This window comes from Sus scrofa, chromosome 15 (assembly GCF_054392235.1).
Source record: "Sus scrofa isolate SSC_HxYL_T2T_F1_AM1 chromosome 15, Sscrofa_HxYL_maternal_Yorkshire_Landrace_v2.0, whole genome shotgun sequence".
Classification (NCBI taxonomy): domain Eukaryota; kingdom Metazoa; phylum Chordata; class Mammalia; order Artiodactyla; family Suidae; genus Sus; species Sus scrofa.
Window position 1 is genome coordinate 78697941 of NC_139397.1, and position 17608 is coordinate 78715548.

Sequence of the window (17608 nt, forward strand, 5' to 3'; positions counted from 1 at the left end):
ATAAAAATAGTCTAATGCTTCCTAGCAGGTAACTGCTTATGAACCAATTCTCCTTTCAGGGATGTAGTGAAGTCAAATCAAATGGCCTAGGAAGGACCATCTATGAGAGAGAAGAGAGAGCTGGTTGATATTCAAATGGCAAAAGTACATTATATTTGGAATATTTTGTGTAAATGTTAAACAGTACACACATTTAACCACCTGCTTCTTGTTTAGAAGAGTTCAAACGAACAATTTCAAGCACAATTGAGTAACACTCAAAAGAAAATCAAGTGTAATTTCCTAAGTTGCTGAAGCAAGGGTTCTTCTATGAAACCACTATTAGTATTTCTAAACCAAATTTGATTATATTTGAAATTTACTGCACACAGTTCACTGGCACCTGGAAATTTCTTCACGTGGAGATAAAATTACAAGAAAGACTTTTTTAAATGATTGTGTGTGTGTGTATGCCTGTGTGTGCATGTGTGTGTTTTAAAATATGCTGGGTCATACTTGTGCTAAAACTAAATTATTAAAGTAATCTTTAATAATATTTAATAATTTTTCATTTAATTTTTCTCTTGTGAATAAATTTTGCTTTTCTTTTAAGACACATTTGAAAGTAGGGGGAAAGCACCACATAAAGACACCTATTTGATACCAACCATACAGTTTATCTTGAAATTTTTCACCTGTAAACTATCTCTAAATATTCACCAATTTGAAAAGAAAGGTTATGGCAGATTTTCAGTTACCTCCTAAGAAGCTAACTCTTTAACTGCCTTTACTAAATACCAACTTAACATTATTATTGCTTTAAAACTTTGAGACTTCGTCAAAGGCAGGATCAAGTTTAAATAATGTAATGTGAACCTCACACGAACTCTCCATTCCAGTTCTGTAATGGCTACTCACTGCCATGAGCATTCCTGACTTGGTTTCGAGTTTGTTTGTTTCCTACCAGGGAGTTCTTCTCTGCTTATTATAGATCTTTCCCATCTTATAGCATCAACTCATTAGTTTTCTTTTCTTTTTTTGTCTTTTTTTTTTTTTTTTGTCTTTTGTCTTTTGTCCTTTTAGGGCCTCACCTGTGGCATATGGAGGTTCCCAGGCTAGGGGTCTAATTGGAGCTGTTGCCAGCCTACACTAGAGCCACAGCAATGCCAGATCTGAGACGCATCTGCGACCTACACCACATCTCATGGCAACACCAGATCCTTAATCCACTGAGCAAGGCCAGGGATCGAACCTGCATCCTCATGGTTCCTAGTTGAATTTGTTTCTGCTGCACCACAATGGGAACTCCAGTTTTCTTGACTCTTCTAACTTAACTCATACTTCAATTCTATGTCTTTGTTATCATTTAATACCCATACCCACACTCAGACTTAGTAATTTTCTTTTTTTGACATTTTTGTATTACCAACTTCTAAGGCTAGATAGCAATTCATGTGCATGCTTTGCCTTCCTAAATAGATTACCTTCTTAAATTCAGGAGCTTACTGTTTTCTCCACACCACCTACAGTGACTATTACAATACTAGGCACTTAACTGCAATATTTGATAAAGATTTGTTAACTAATATTTGAGAGGGAAAAATTTTAACTTATTTTAATTATAGAAATTATAACTATAATTTTGTTAGATATAGCATTAACCAAAAAAATAAGAAGTTTCTCTTTAAATTATTGTAAAGAATCTATTCAAATCAAAATTTGAATAATTCTCCTTAACTGTACATAGATATATTTCTTCTAAAAGTCATAAAGTATTTCTTTAAAATATTACTTCTAGTACCTCCTATAAAACAGCCTGGATTTAGTAATTCCCTGATCTTCAAGAATCCATCCTAGCAGAAAAGATGTAATTATCCAATTTTAAGTTTATTCACTAGGTAAATCATTTCATTACTGAGAATGTTCACTAACTTTTTTACACATTAGTGTTAAAAAATCAAATGTTGAAAAGTTATTATAAATTTAGAGCTAAAGATAAAAAAGTTTTTCTAGTGCTGCTGAAACTAAACCACTTGTTTTATTTATTCTATAGGTTTTACAATCTAGATAGACATAAAATATATTTTGCCTTTCTCCTCAACTCCAAGAAGAAACTAATGATGATATCAGATGAAAACCTGACTTAATGATTGTCGAGTAAAAATATTTGGCTTGTGAATCTAGTTAATGCCCACTTAATGCAAGATAATGAGGATGTATCAAAACTGCCCCTCAAATGAAAAAAAAAAAATGAAGAAGAAAAAGAACTGCAGAACACATACCAAAAATAAAACCAATGTACTGTTCTGCTTTTCTTATGCTAAGTCCTAGAAAAAATTTTGTAGATTTATAAATATAAGCAAAACAACTCAATTTTCACATGTCAATCTGTGAGAGGAGCAGTTAATGCATACTATAGAGTATTCTCACTGTAAAATATGATATATTACCCTTTATGTTTTAAAACTTCATCTTCAAACTCAACTTAGATTCGGAAATGACACCTAATTGTAGTGCCCAAGATTTAGTCACTGTGATACTGTGTACCATAAGATACTTGATATAATATAATGCCAGCCAATGCAAAGTGCTGTAAGGGAAAGTAAAACAGGCTGAATGAATAGGGAATGACAAAGGCTACTGCTCTAGAAAGGATGAAAAGAAAGACTTTTTGGTGTAATAGTTTTCAAATAAAAATTCAAACAGGAGAGCCTGTCATGGCTCAGCGTCATGAATCCAACTAGTGTCTGTGAGGATGCGGGTTCGATCCCTGGCCTTGATCACTGGGTTAAGGATCTGGTGTTGCCTTGAGCTATGGTGTAGGTTGCAGATGCAGCTCGGATCAGATCCAGCATTGCTGTGGCTGTGGTCTAGGCTGGCAGCTACAGCTTCAACTGGATCCCTAGCCTGGGAACTTCCATATTTCATGGGTGCGGCCCTAAAAAGACCAGAAAAAAAAAAAAAATCGAACAATATAAATATCTGGAGGAAGAATATTCCAGACAGAGGAAATAGAGCAAATCTCCTGCATGGGTCTGTGTATGGCAAGTTAAAGGAACAGCAAGAAGCAGACATCTGGAGAACAGGTGATGCTGGAGGTAGGTAGATACCAGAAATAAAGGCAGAGAGGTTTTCAGAGTCAGTATTCCCAAGGAGACCTCTAGAGTGTTTAGGCTTTATTTTAAGTGTGATGAAAGTATTTTAGGCTTGGGAGCAGGCCAACCCAGTAGTCTTTCAATAAATGTTCAAATATTTTTCCTGTTACTCTACAGGAAAAAAAAAGAAAAGACTATTATCCTAGGTGTCATGTAGAGAAATAGCTATTGAAGAAGCAAATGTCTCTTTAAGAAGGAAGGAAGGAAAATTTCAGTGCCCACTAGAGCCAGCATTTAAAAAGAGCAAAATAATGCCATTTGCAGCAACATGGATAGAACTAGAGTCTCTCATACTGAGTGAAGTAAGTCAGAAAGAGAAAGACAAATACCATATGATATCACTTATATCTGGAATCTAATATATGGCACAAATGAACCTTTCCACAGAAAAGAAACTCATGGACATGGAGAACAGATTTGTGGTTGCCAAGTGGGAGGGGGAGGGAGGGACTGGGAATTTAGGGTTCATAGATGCAAACTATTGCTTTTGGAATGGATAAGCAATAAGATCCTGCTGTATAGCACTGGAAACTATAACTAGTCACTTATAATGGAGCATAATAATGTAAGAAAAAAGAATATATACATGTATGTGTAACTGGGTCACCTTGCTGTACAGCAGAAAATTGACATAACACTGTAAACCAGCTATAATGGAAAAAATAAAAATCATTATAAAAAAAATTTTTTTAATTTCCAAAACCCACTCCATATACTATGTGCAAATACATATATAATTTTAAAATAATAGAACATAATTGTATAGAAACTGAAATATGACACATTTTATTTTTATTTAAAATAGAACTCTATATGCTTCACAGAAACAAGTGCAAGGAGTGCTTAATTTATTATCTTTGCCACTTTGCAAAACAATACATTTTTGGGAAATGAATACATAAAAATATAACATTTAGGCAGATTCCTATTTACATCCAGAGGCAACTGAAAGTTATGCAATAATATTTTTAAAAGCATTAAAATAAATACTTTTATAACTTGCTGTTGGCAAAGTTTTTTTGATACCAAAAACATTTGGTATCATTGAGTTCTTACTAAATTCTAAAATACTCTTATTTTTAAACAAAACAAGTATACATATATTACGATAAAATGCATATTCCACAGGCTAGAAATTAATGAAACATCTAAATATCATTCACTTCTCTTTGGAATTTGGAATTCTTCAGTTTCAATGATTAAATTGCAACTGCTAAAATTTCCATCTGCATATTTTTTTATACAATTTATTGCCTAATTCTCATTTTAATACCGATTATATGTCTTCATATTTCTTATATACATTCATTTCTGCCTGTCTATTAAAAGGTAACATCTTTTTACATTCTTAAGAATTTCAGCTAGCTTACAATAAGTCTTTACAACAGTGATTCTTTTCACAGTGGTTCAAGAGTTCAAGGCATGTTTTGCAAAGTCAAAATGCAGTGGTTTTGACATTTGTAATATGTTCTTAGGTATAAGAAAAGTCACACTACCAAAAGAAAAGTATAATTAGTATTAGTACATTGAAAGTCAATCCAAAATTCCTTTTTTTGATACCTGAATCTAATTTTCTGTTTTTAGGACATTTTAAAACCTGAAACACAAATTAAGTTTGAATAATTTTCTCCAGTCTAGGATCAGAAGAGTACAAGAGCTTAACACTAGTCACTGTGGAAATGAACTAGAGTTTAATATTTTGGCTAAAGAGAAAAAAAAAAAAAGAATTGGACTTTTAAAATATTTAATTGCTTATATTTAGCCTATTGGAGGAAATGGAGATACTGGTAAATCTCATGCTAATTTTGCATTGGTTAGACAGAACATAGGAAGGTAATTGACTTTTTAAAGGTAAAGTTAAAGAATAGGTTTGGACATGGAATAAAAACTCAATGAAGATGTAAAAATTAGGGTCCTGGACTTCCCATCTTGGCGCAGCAGAAACGAATTAGACTAGGAACCATGAGGTTGCAGGTTCGATCCTCGGCCTCACTCAGTGGGTTAAGGATCCAGCGTTGCCTTGAGCTGTGGTGTAGGTCGCAGACGCAGCTTGGATCTGGTGTTGCTGTGGCTCTGGTGTAGGCTGGCAGCAACAGCTCTGATTAGACCCCTAGCCTGGTAAACTCCAAATGCTGCAGGTACGCCCCTATAAAGAGAAAAAAAAAAAAAAAAAGACAAAAAAAATTAGGGTCGATGTGGCTTGCTACAGATTGGGTTGAAAAATTAAATCAACGAGAAAAACATAAAATCTCTTTTGCTTTCTTGGAAATGTGGAAAGAAAATCTAAAGTATTTTTTTACAAGTTTACTATTCAATTTGCAAATGTCAGGGACCATTTTGAAATATTTGATTCTCATTTTCTCAAGATTATAAGCTAATAAAGTGCTCTTCTGCAAAATATAAAAATATTTCTGAATTGAGAAGCCAATTTCAGGTTGGATTTTGGCTTCTTTCTACCCCTCAACTGAGAGGATTTGTGCAAAGCAAATGCCCAGCTGGATCTGGTGAACTTGGTGTAAGGATAATTTCCTAATATAGTCAGATTCCTAGTATCTATGCTAACATTCAGATACGTCCAGACCAGGGTAAAAATCTTGCAGTTCAAACTGTTAGATATGGAGAGAAAACATTCTTATAGGATAACATGAACCAATGATAAAAAAAAAAAAATACATAGTCCTTTCTGAAAATATTAAAATTTAGGATGAGATAGGGCTCATTTTCTCCCAAATGTTGTATTAATCTACAACTGAATTAACAAGTATCCTGGTAGTTCTTAATAGAGATATTTTAAAATGGGAATTATTGCCTAATTTCAATATAATATTATATTCTAAACCATATGGCATAGTGGCTTAACTTTAAAAGATGGTCAAGATAAAACAAAGCAGTAGTATGAAGCATAGACAAAAGAAATTTAGCAATCATATTATGGGACATATATTTCACATTCTCTGTCCAAGTTATCATCTATTAAGTGGAATTCAGCATTAAGGCAAAAATAGACATTCCTTATATGTTAGCTAAAGCAAGAATATAACTTGACTGCTAGTCTTTTTAAAATTTAAAAGAAAGTCTTCTCTGCCATTAACAAATACCCCCTTCATCATGCCAAATGAAAATTTACTAGATTCTGCATGAGATGAAAACTCTTGTATGTGTACGTGGGAAATTAAAATATTGTTAAGAGGTTCAGTGTGTAGCAATCTGGATAGGGGCTGGAATGATAGAAGAATTGTAGAGTGATTGGAGATGAAATCCAGCAAAGATATTTTTTAATGTACTGAAAGAATGTGAATGCCAAAGATGAACTAATGAAATATCAAGTAAGATAATGAGCTGCTAGACATGGCCCCATGTTTAACTACCAAATCATCTTTCACTCCCCATTCCAATGAATTGAGAAAGAACAAGCCTTACAGAAAGGAGAGAAAAAGTCATTAAGCATCTCTTGTCATTACTTGCACCAAGACATTCTATAGTCTCACAATTTCTAATTTTATTCACCACTCTGTTGGTTGCTTACCCAGTTTGACAACTATTCTACAATTCTTCCTTAGCCTATTTTTGTTTTTCTCACTGTTCTCATCATGAGTGAACAAATTATTTTAGCAGAAATAAAGAGAAGTAGAATTTGATCATCAGCATTAAATGGCATGATAGTTTATATTCAAGGTAGATGTAGATGGATGCTAATTATTTTTGAATTAGTAAATGTTGGATATGGCGGAGCACTGTAGTAGGTGTCACCACTAGGGTCTCACATAAGTTCTGCTAATGACTAGCAGTTATTTAATCTCTGATTCTTGGTTTCTTCAGCTATAAAATCTCTTACATCCTTTACAGTTCCCAAATTCTGGTTTTGGTTTCTGTCTGTGACACCTCAGAAATAATTTAGACCACCAAGGGAGTCTCCTTCATTAGAAGGCTAAATACAAGAATGATTACGTTAAATAGTAGCTATTTTTTTTTTTCAATTTAGAGACTAAAGATAATTTTGAGAGGCAGTGAGGGAATATTTTAAAAGGAGGTGAGAAAAATAATGAAACAGAAAAGTTAGAGGGAAAAAATCTGAAAATTTGTATTAAAACACTTTGAAAACTGTCTATAGAAATTCTATTAATATTAATATTTTAATGAAATTTGTACATCCCCACTGACATTTTTTTTTTCTGTTTAGAAGAAGCCCTCAGGAGCAAAGGGATTACTGTCTTCACTAAATAATGCATCAAGTCCATGTAGTTATTAGCTTGTAAAGGGAACTAATATAAAGCATTATCAAACACAGCAGTAGTGTGTTTCACAAAAGATATTTACACTATCTTCAAAAATCACAATGACAACATCTTAAGATACTAATTCTTAGATATTTCCAAATAACTTAAAATGTTGTACTTGTAAATTTATTTAAAGGAACAACTATTGAAGAAAGCAACTGCCATCAGCTTCAGTCATTTGCTACTTTCTGAATCTCCTGATGGGAAATAAAATGTTCACACTTTAAATAAATTTACTTAAATGAATTATATTTCCATATTTATTTAAAATAATTAATCATAAATATTCCCTGCTAAGTAATTTTAAGTTGAACTTTGTATATGGCAAACATAGGCTCCCTGCCTTTAGATGATTTGCTAAGTACGTTCTCTCATTCTTTTGTGTAAACTCTAAGATAGCCCTGAGTTTTCTCTGCCCTAATAAGTCACATGGTGGCAAAATTCCAACATAATAGAAGAAGATTTGTTTTGTTTTATTTAATAATTCTACTAAAGTAGAAGTATTACAAATAATAAATTTTTGTGGAACATCTAATCTAATGGATCTATTGCAGATTTTCATTTTAAAATAAAGGCTGATTCTGAAGTCTTCAGACACTGCAATCAGGTTACTATTTTCATATAATTATGGAAATTTAAAATGCAAAGTTAATTGAAAGTATAAAGATGAGAAGCAAGTGCTATACCTAAAATAGTGCATGACACAGTCATGTTTCACTTAACTTTCAAGTCAGAACATAAATTAAGAATTCTAGATGTGACATGCCAAATATTTTAGACGGAAGAAAGCATACAACAGAATCTGTACCAATTACACACTTAAACGCTTAGCTTATAAGGCAACAAGTTCATGCTGAAATATTGACAATAAATGATGTGTCCCTTAGTTTAAGGAAGTGATGCTGCATATAAATCCCATCACCACTTGTACAGTACTAAAATTTCATAAATAGCATTTTCCTAAGCTTTACGTTATACCCAAAGCCAAAATATTTGAAAGGAGCAAAGAACACTAACACTATGAGCCTAAGAAGAATATTTTTTGCTTGTAACACAATTCAAAAGAAATAAATATTACAGAGTAGGACTCCATAAAAAAGAAATAAAGTTAAACAGCACTGGTATATACAGTAATTTTGCCTTATGATCTAAACTACTTTTTAGAGTGAGCATTTTTATTTCTAATCATGCCAAGAGTTAAGGAAAAATTAGGACTTTTAACTTTTCCTTATCATTTTTGTTAACCTATGCCCTTTCTATAAAAATGTGTGTGGAAATTGAAATATAAGACTATTCAGTTAGGAGTTATGGTTAACCAACACAGAAACAAACAAAAAAAAAGTCTTAAAAGGTACAGATTTCTCTAGGGTAAAAGTTGAATCAATAAAAATAAGGAATTATATTTGGATACCTTCAAATAGATTATAAATATCAAGGAAAATGGAGATTTTAAACATCTTCTCTTAAAAATTAAATAAGTATATTCACTCAACATAAGTGAATAAAAGAGCAAAATATCATTCCTGTTTGCTTGAATCTATAGTTACAACCATAGTAAATAGTTTCATTCTCATATATGTAGAAACAAACTATGTGAAATCAAGATAACAGACACAGCAAGATTACCCCTTCACATAAACTCTTTTTAGAATACCTTCACTTAAATTGACTATATAATTTAGATTGTCTGGAATAACCAAATAAAGATACTTTCTAAATATGTTGGAAATTGAGAGTAATTTTGGAAGCCCACAAATATAGAATTAATCAAATTCATATAGAATTCAAGACATCCTACTCTGGATTATATCTACTTGTCAGTTTACTTCCCCCACACAACCATATCCCTGTTCCTATTCCCAAATTAAACTTTAAAATCCCTGAGGGCAGAACCTTTACATTTTTTAATTTTCTTGTTGGATCCAAAATTGTGGCAAGGACGATATGGAGTGCCCCATATTTTTTAATGAATAGGTAACTGCATGAATGAGAGCAAACGTATATGCAAACCACAGATGCCAGATTTTTGCCTTTGATATCTCATCCCAGTCAAATGAAGATGGATTCAGTAACATATTTCCGTAGTGGAATGAAGTATAATCACTAGATTGTGCTCTATGGGATAATACATAGGTATAGCCTTTAGAACACTGGTACTCAAGTTATGCTTTGTAGAAACGAAAATGTGGGCTAGTAAAAGGTTTCCCCTGTTTTTATAAAAAGAGTTCCATGGTCAAATAATTTGGGAAATCCATCTTAAAGAAATTCAAGTAACACTTTTTTTTACTGCTAGACTCCTTACAACACATGATATGCTAATATGTGGTATGACTTTCTAAGAATCTATCAAAGAGCACTTTTGGTCTTTGATCATCTCAGAAGACCATTCCAAGAGACAGAATTTCGGGAACAACATTCTAGTACAACAAAAGATACCATGTTAAATCTTCCTTCACCAAAGCAGAATTACAGAGTGGAAGGAAATACTTAATGTTCCATGTATTATTCAGAATTCATCATTTCTGTCTCCACAGGAAGTAGAATAAAGGCAAAATTATCATGAGCCTTCTGTACCCATGCTCATTTTGAAAGGATAGGGGAAGATCTCTTCATAGTTATTCATACCCTCTATTGACTTTGAAATTATACTTCATTTAAGAGTTTTCTTAATTTCCCTTAGAATATCTCCTAGTAGCCCCTTCCTTCTCTGTTTTCTTTCTAAATGTATGTGTACAAAAATAATAGGGACCTCTGAAATGCATCTTAAAGACATATCTGACAATGGATCGTTCAGAAAGTAACTAACAAGCAGGGTGACTATAAAATTTCCAAGAGGAAAATATGTCAGTGGATATTTTCTTGAGAGTTCATACAGGTCCATTATGATTCTGCAAAATAACTTGGTTTGTATTCTGTTTGACTAAACCACAAATATCATGACAGATGTTATTTCTGTATAGGGAGAAAAATACTAAAGGAATTAAAGGGAAGGTAGGAAGCCAGCTAACTCTACTGTGTGGATTATCTCAAGATTTGGACCTAGTGCCAGCTCTGTCACTAGCTATATGACGTTGGGACATTTCTCAATGTCTCAAGATGTCAAGTGTCTTATTTGTAAATAAGGGAAAGTAACAATCTTAGTGACTTTCAAACTATTTGCCTGAGGGGCTGCTGAGGAGGTGGATTGTAAAGGGGGAGTACAGGGGAAGAGAAAGCAAGTAAATGATCTGAACCCACTTCCATCTTCCAACTAAGCAGCTCCACTTTTCCATGTTATGCATCCTAAAGTTCATAGCAATGTTTACTTCTTAAAATATCCCATTTAATTTTTTTAAAAAATAGAACCATATATGATCTAAAGTTTGGTTAAGATATTGCATACTCTAGTTGACATTTTTAATGAACATGTTTTCATCTTAGGGAAAAAAAACACATGGGCTTTCACATTTTCTTTTCTATTCATTTCAAGTAAAAGAAAATCTTGATAACTTTTATTAAGTTTAGCTTATTTTATACTTTTATAATAAAATAAAAAGATGAGTTGATGTGTTGTTGTTTCTCAAAATAAAATTAAAGATAACATGGGGAGTGAATGAAGACAATTCCGGCCTATGCTTGACTTTAGAATTATTTTTTCATGGTGCCTTTGGGCACTTAAATACTGTACTGCATTATCTCTGAGGTAGAACAATAAAAACAATGACAACACAAAGACAAAAAAATTCACATAAAGAAAGCCATGAGAGATTTCTTTTTAACAAAATTCTCATCATCAGGCTTTGCAGTCTTCTTTGACACAAAGTTGAGAAATAGTCTTCTTAATCCGAAGAGCGGTTAGGCGGGCTGCCCCATTGGCATACCAACACTCACGCATTATTCTCCCCATGACTCGGAGTGCCTTTAAGAGAGAAAAATACCAGAGACTTTAGCACAAAACACAGTACAAGAGAAGCAAAGCCAAAAGCCCAGGAATTGATACTAAGCTTTGATACAGAAATAGTAAACTTAAACCAACCTGATATGGAGATCAAGGCTAAAACGCTTCAAAAATTCTGTCAAGGGGGTCTTCCCTCAGACAGACTATAGGGTCTACTCTCAGGAAAAAAACCAGGGCTATTGCTCTCAGACAGAGATCAGGATGTCTCTTCTCTGACGGAGATCATGTTGACTAGTCTTAGACAAAGAACATGGTGAATTCTCTGAGAGAGAGACCAGGGCATCTCCTTTCAGATAGAGAATGGGGATCTTCCCTCAGAAAATGATGAGAGTGTCTCCCCTCAGAACGAGAACAGTCGCCTCAGTCTCCTCTCAGACGAGACCAGGCTTCTCCCCTCAGACAGAGACAAAGGAGTCTCCTATCAGACAGAGACCAGGTGGTTTGCCCTCAGAAAAAGACCAGGGCTTTTCCTCTGCAAAAAGACCAGAGAATCTCCCCTGAGACAGAGATGAGGGCAACTTCTCTCAGAAAAATAGGAGGGTGTTTCCTCTCAGGCAGAGACCAAAGTGTCTCCTTTCAGACAGATATCTGGGTGTCTACCCTCTGAGATAAGGTGTCTCCCCTCAGCCTGAGACCAGGGTGACATCTCTCAGAAAAAGACCAATGACTCCCCTCAGAGACCAAAGCATATTCCTTCAGAAAGAGACCAGGCTGTATCCCCTTAAACCAAGACCAAAGTGTCTCCTCTTGGACAGAGGTCTGGGCATCTCCCCTTAGACTGAAACCAGGGGTCTCCACTCAGAAAAAAGAATGGAGTGCCTCCCTTCTGAGACCATGGAGTCTCCCCTCAGAAAAAGACCAGAGCTTCTCCTCTCAGACAGAAATCAGAGCGATTTATCTCAGAAAAAGACAAGGTTGTCTCCTCCTAGCCAGAGACCAGGATGACTCATTTCAGAAAAAGACTAAAGTGTCTCCCTTCAGACAGAAACCAGGGGAGTCTCCCCTCAGAAAAACACCAGGGTGGAGTTCTCCTGTGGCTCAACAGGTTAAGGATCCAGCATTGTCACTGCAGCAGCTTTGTCACTGCTGCGGCACAGGTTGGATCCCTGGCCCAGGAATTGCCTCATGCCACAGGTGTGGCCAAAAAAAAAAAGAGAGAGAGAGAGAGAGAAAGAAAAAGACCAGGGTGGGAGTTCCTGCTGTGGCGCATCAGGGTTGATGGTGTCTCTACAACACCAGGAGGCAGGTTCATCCCCAGCTGGCACAGTGGGTTAAAGGATCTGGCATTGTGGCAGCTGCCACATAGGTCACAACTGCGGCTCGGATCTGATCCTTGGGAAGAACTCTGTATGCCACGGAGCAGCCAAAACAAAGCAAAACAAAACAAAAAGGAAGGGGGTGTCTCCCCACAGAGAGAGACCAGGTTTGTCTCCTCTCAGACAGAGACCAGGATCACTTCTCTCAGGAAAAGCCCAGGGCAGAGATCAGGTTGCTTCCCCACAGAAAGATACCAGGGATCTCCCCTCAGAAAAAGAACAGAGCATCTCCCCTCAGAGACCAGAGGGTCTCCTCACCAAAAATGACCAGGGTGTTTCTGCTCAGATGCAGACCAGGTCAACCTCTCTCATAAAAAGACAAAATTGTTTCCCCTCAGACAGAGACCAGCACTTCTTCACTCAGAACAAGACCAAAATGACTCCCCTCAGACGGAAACCATGGTCTCCACTCAGAAAAAGAACAGAGCATAGCCCCTCAGAGTAAAATAGAGCATCTCCCCTCAGATCCCATGAAAGACGATGGGATCTTCCCTTAGAAAAAAACAGGGTGTCTCTTATCAGATAGAGGCATGGTCATCTTCTTTCAAAAATGATCAGGCATCTCCCCTCAGACAAAGACCAGGGCAACTTCTCTCAGAAAAAGACCAGGGCGTCTCCCCTCAGACAGAGATCAGGGGTCTCCTTTCAAAAAAAAACCAAGTCTTTCCTGTATCGTGTTTAGTTGTTTACTTGTTTTCTACCTCCTATGTTGAATGTAATTTTAGAAAAGAGAATATGGCCACCTTACAACTACATCCTTTTACAATAAGTGAAGTCAATTGAACAGCTTTACCTTCTTGGGATGGTCAATAATCATTCAAATGTAATTAATCTTTTTGAGCATTTTATATATGTATTTTATGAAAATTTTCCTCTTCCTTCAAGCTGCATGAAATATGCTTTCAATTAAGAAATTACATATGTTATGCACAAAAAAGCTAATAATTTCTGCCTTTAGGATTTCAGAGTACACAAACTTTCTTTAAAATCTTTGTAGTGGAAATAAAATATTTTAAAAATCCCAAACACAGGTATTAAGCCTATGGAGGCTACTAATTCTCTTCTAATGGAAAATTCTGGGAATATGGTAGAATGGCTATCTTTTAATATATTCTAAGAAGGGGTATAAAAGATAAAAATAGATAATGGTATGGGTTGGAAATTCCCTGTATATTGATCTGGATGATAAGTACACACATACATACACTTTTTTTAAAAAAAGTCATTAAGCTGTATACTAAGATTTGTGCATTTTATCATATGTAAATCATGCCAAAATAAAATACTAATCCAGGTACAAAGATTAAAATTTTTGAGTTAAAAAATCAATATAAGTGAACTCGTAAATAAATAATACTCAGAGGGGGAAAATGCATGAAACCAGAGAGGTATAAGAATTCACTGAGGCAAGTAGCTGCTCTGGTACATCTGCTGATCTCACAGTCTAGAATTTCAGAATTTGTGGACAGTATATGAAAGACAGGAAACACAGCCCAAAGCACAGAGAAGGTATCAGATCAAAATGTTTACAAAGCCCAGAGTGTAAGGATGAACTGGTCTTAGAAGGAACTTGTAAAGAAAGTTCTTGGTAAAGAAAAAAAGCAAGCTTTAGCCTTAAAGTGTTAACCTGAGTTCATATAAAAATTCACAAGCAGATGAGGAAATAAAATATCATAAGCAAGAGTCAGTCAAAACAACAGACAGGAAAATCAAAACCATCAAAACATTAAATGATATAATTAAATAACATAAAATTGTATATATATGTAATATATATGTGACGACGAAAGGAGGAACTGTTTAAAGAAACAATGGCTGAAAATTTTCCAGAACTGAGGAAAGTCACAAATCCTCAGAATTGCAAAGTCCAAAAACTCCAGGAAAGATTAATCAAGAGACATTCATACCAAATACATCATTGAGAAACTGCAGAATACTAAAGATAGAGAAGTTCTTAAAGCAGTCTGGGAGAAAAGATAACTTAAGAGAATCTAAAATTAGCTGACTTCTCACCAGCAATAACGGAAATCAGAAGCCAGTGGAATAATACCTTTAAAGTATTTAGAGAAAATAAGTGAATCTAAATTTTTATGCCCAGATAAACTATTTGTTCGAAATTGAGGACAAAATAGACATTTCATACACTCAAACATTGAAAGAACTTACAACCATTAGATTATCACTGAAAGCAATTTAAATAAAATACATTTAAAAGAGGCACATCAGAAAGTCAGAAAATGATTTTAAAAGGAAGCTCAGAGAGCCAAGAAGGAATGTTAAAAAAAGAAAATGATAAACATATTCATAATTCTATAAAAACAATGATAGTATATATTGCACAAATATCTACTACATGGGATTAATACAAAACAAAATAGAAGTAAAATACTGTTCAAAATGGACAAAGGTTGTATATATCGGCAATTAAGAAAATTGATCATATTAAAAAAAATGACAGGCCCATCCTAGGAATGCATAATTGGTTTAAAAGTGGAAAATCTATAATACAATCTATCGTGTTAAGACACTAAAGCAGAAATGTTCTATCATCACTTCATAGATGGGATGAAAGCTTTTATCAAACCAAAGTCAGCTTTTATTTAATCTAATTAAAGTTTTTAGGAACAAAAACTCTCAGCAAATATCACACTCAAAGGTGAGACATATAAAGTTAAATACAAAGACATATGTGTACATACACAAAATGAATTACATGCCTAGATTAAGAGAAAAGAATCATGGTCTCTGAAAATCCTCCCTGATACTTACCTCAAAATTATAATAGGAAAAATATACATAAGAACATAGCCTTACTTCACAGCTTTGCCATTGGTTTGGGATACTTGGTCGGAACTTCTGATCACAAACAACTTTCCTCATTTCCTCTATTGAAGGATCTGAAGGCACCATGTCATAATAAGGCAACTGATACTCCTCAACAATTCCTATAAAAATTTGTATAGTTAAATTTGCATAGTAAATTTCCCAATGTGAATAACAAAAATGTTTATTTCAAAATAATAACAGTTAAGTTTTCCAAGCACAAGTGGCACCATGGCAAACTGGAAAATCAGGCTTCTTAAAACCAAAGATATACATTTAAAGCACTCAGCTGAATAGTTATATAAGTTTCTGAAATTTTATTTTATGGAATTTATATAATTTTGATAAATAATTTATGTAATACAAAAGTACATGCAATTTGCATATAAAATATACAATTTACATGATTATATATTACACACACATATTTTTATATAAAATATCACATTTATATCACTTTTAATAATTATAAAAATGTAATTTATATTATGAATATGTTAATTTTGATTTACATAAAATGCCATTGAGCAATACCAAAGTAATGCTTTTTTTTTTTTTTTCAAAGAAAAAATATTCTTAACATTTATTCAAAGACATTCACTTCATTAAAACAGTTTAAATATGGAGTTCCCATAGTGGTTCAGTGGGTTAAGAACCCCAATTGGTATCTATGAGGAAGCAATTTCGCTTCCTGGCCTCGCTCAGTGGGTTAAAGGATTTGGCATTGCAGTGAGCTGTGGTGTAGGTCTCAGAGGTGGCTCAGGTCCTGTGTTGCTGTGGCTGTGGTACAGGCCAGCAACTGCAGCTCTGATTCTACCCTAGCCTGGGAACTTACATATCCCTGCAGGTGCGGCCCAAAAAAAGAAGAAAAAAAATTAAATAATCAAAAATATACTTAAAATTCATTTGTAAAACAGACCATTATTCCCCTTATATTGTAGGATTTTGGGGAATCATATAGTGTTCATCTGAGTGCTCTAACAACTACATATTGCCTGTGCAGGCTCAGAGTAGGTAAGTGAGAGAATTATCTATTATGTCTTGAGAGTTCAGCTCTTATAGCAACTTTTTTTAGGACCTTAGGTTTTTATTTTTTCTTTTTTAATGGCTGCACCCACAGCATATGGAAGCTCCCAGGCCAGGGATCGAATCTGAGCAATAGCTGTGACCTATGCCATAGCTGCAGTGACACCAGCTGCAATATTTATAACTCACTGTGCTGGACAGCAATCAAACCCATTTATATCACTTTTAATAATTATAAAAATGTAATTTATATTATGAATATGTTAATTTTGATTTACATAAAATGCCATTGAGCAATACCAAAGTAATGCTAATGGCAAAATTTATAGCATGGCCTCATTACTCTGTGAATGAAGTATATTTCCCATGATGGAAGTATATTTATCCTTTTCAAAACAAAATAGCTTTCTCTTTGAAAATTGTTAGCAATCATTTAAAACCTGAGTTTTTTACATTTGGATTTTAGAAGTAGCACATCTGAGAATGTTCCAAAGAAACAGCCAAAAATATCTAATATGGACAGTTTAACATGAAGGTCAATTATTTAAAAGTCTAAATTAACAGAAATGAACTTAATTATCAAAATATTACTTGTATTCAAGAATTTCCTTATAGAATCAGTTGAATTAACTCTAGTTCTTTTAATTTAAAATATTTAAGATATGCCATAATTTAAAATTGAACTCCAAATCATGTGAACTAAATTACTATTTCAACTATTGAAGGAAATTTATGGAAAAAAACCTAAATATAGACAAATATTAATATGCAATTAGAAAATAGTAAGTGTTGGAGTTCCCTTTGTGGCTCAGCCATTAATGAACCCGACTAGGATCCATGAAGATGTGAGTTCAATCCCTAGTCTTGCTCAGTGGGTTAAGGATCCAGTGCTACTGTGAGCTAAAGTGTAGGTCGCAGACACAGCTTGGAGCTGGCATTGCTGTGGCTGTGGTGTAGGCTGGAAGGTACAGCTCTGATTCAACCACTAGCCTGGGAACCTCCATGTGCTGTGGGTGTGACCCTAAAAAGACAAAATAATAATAATAGTAATAAATGTTTGAATTTTGCATTTATAAGCACCATCCTAAACCCTTC

At 34.3% G+C, this 17608-nt stretch overlaps 1 protein-coding gene across 2 annotated transcripts in view; it reads right to left on the minus strand.

Moving 5' to 3' along the window:
- Window positions 1-3895: 3895 nt before the first annotated feature.
- Window positions 3896-17608, minus strand: part of ACVR1C (activin A receptor type 1C) — a 76671-nt gene continuing 62958 nt past the window's right edge. For both annotated transcript variants that reach the window (XM_003133418.6, XM_013984145.3), the window contains 2 exons: window positions 15479-15609; window positions 3896-11309 (listed from right to left, as the gene is read on the minus strand). In XM_003133418.6, the coding sequence (XP_003133466.3) occupies window positions 11184-11309; window positions 15479-15609 (257 nt within the window). In that variant the 3' untranslated portion in view covers window positions 3896-11183. The remainder of the gene's footprint in view (window positions 11310-15478; window positions 15610-17608) is intronic.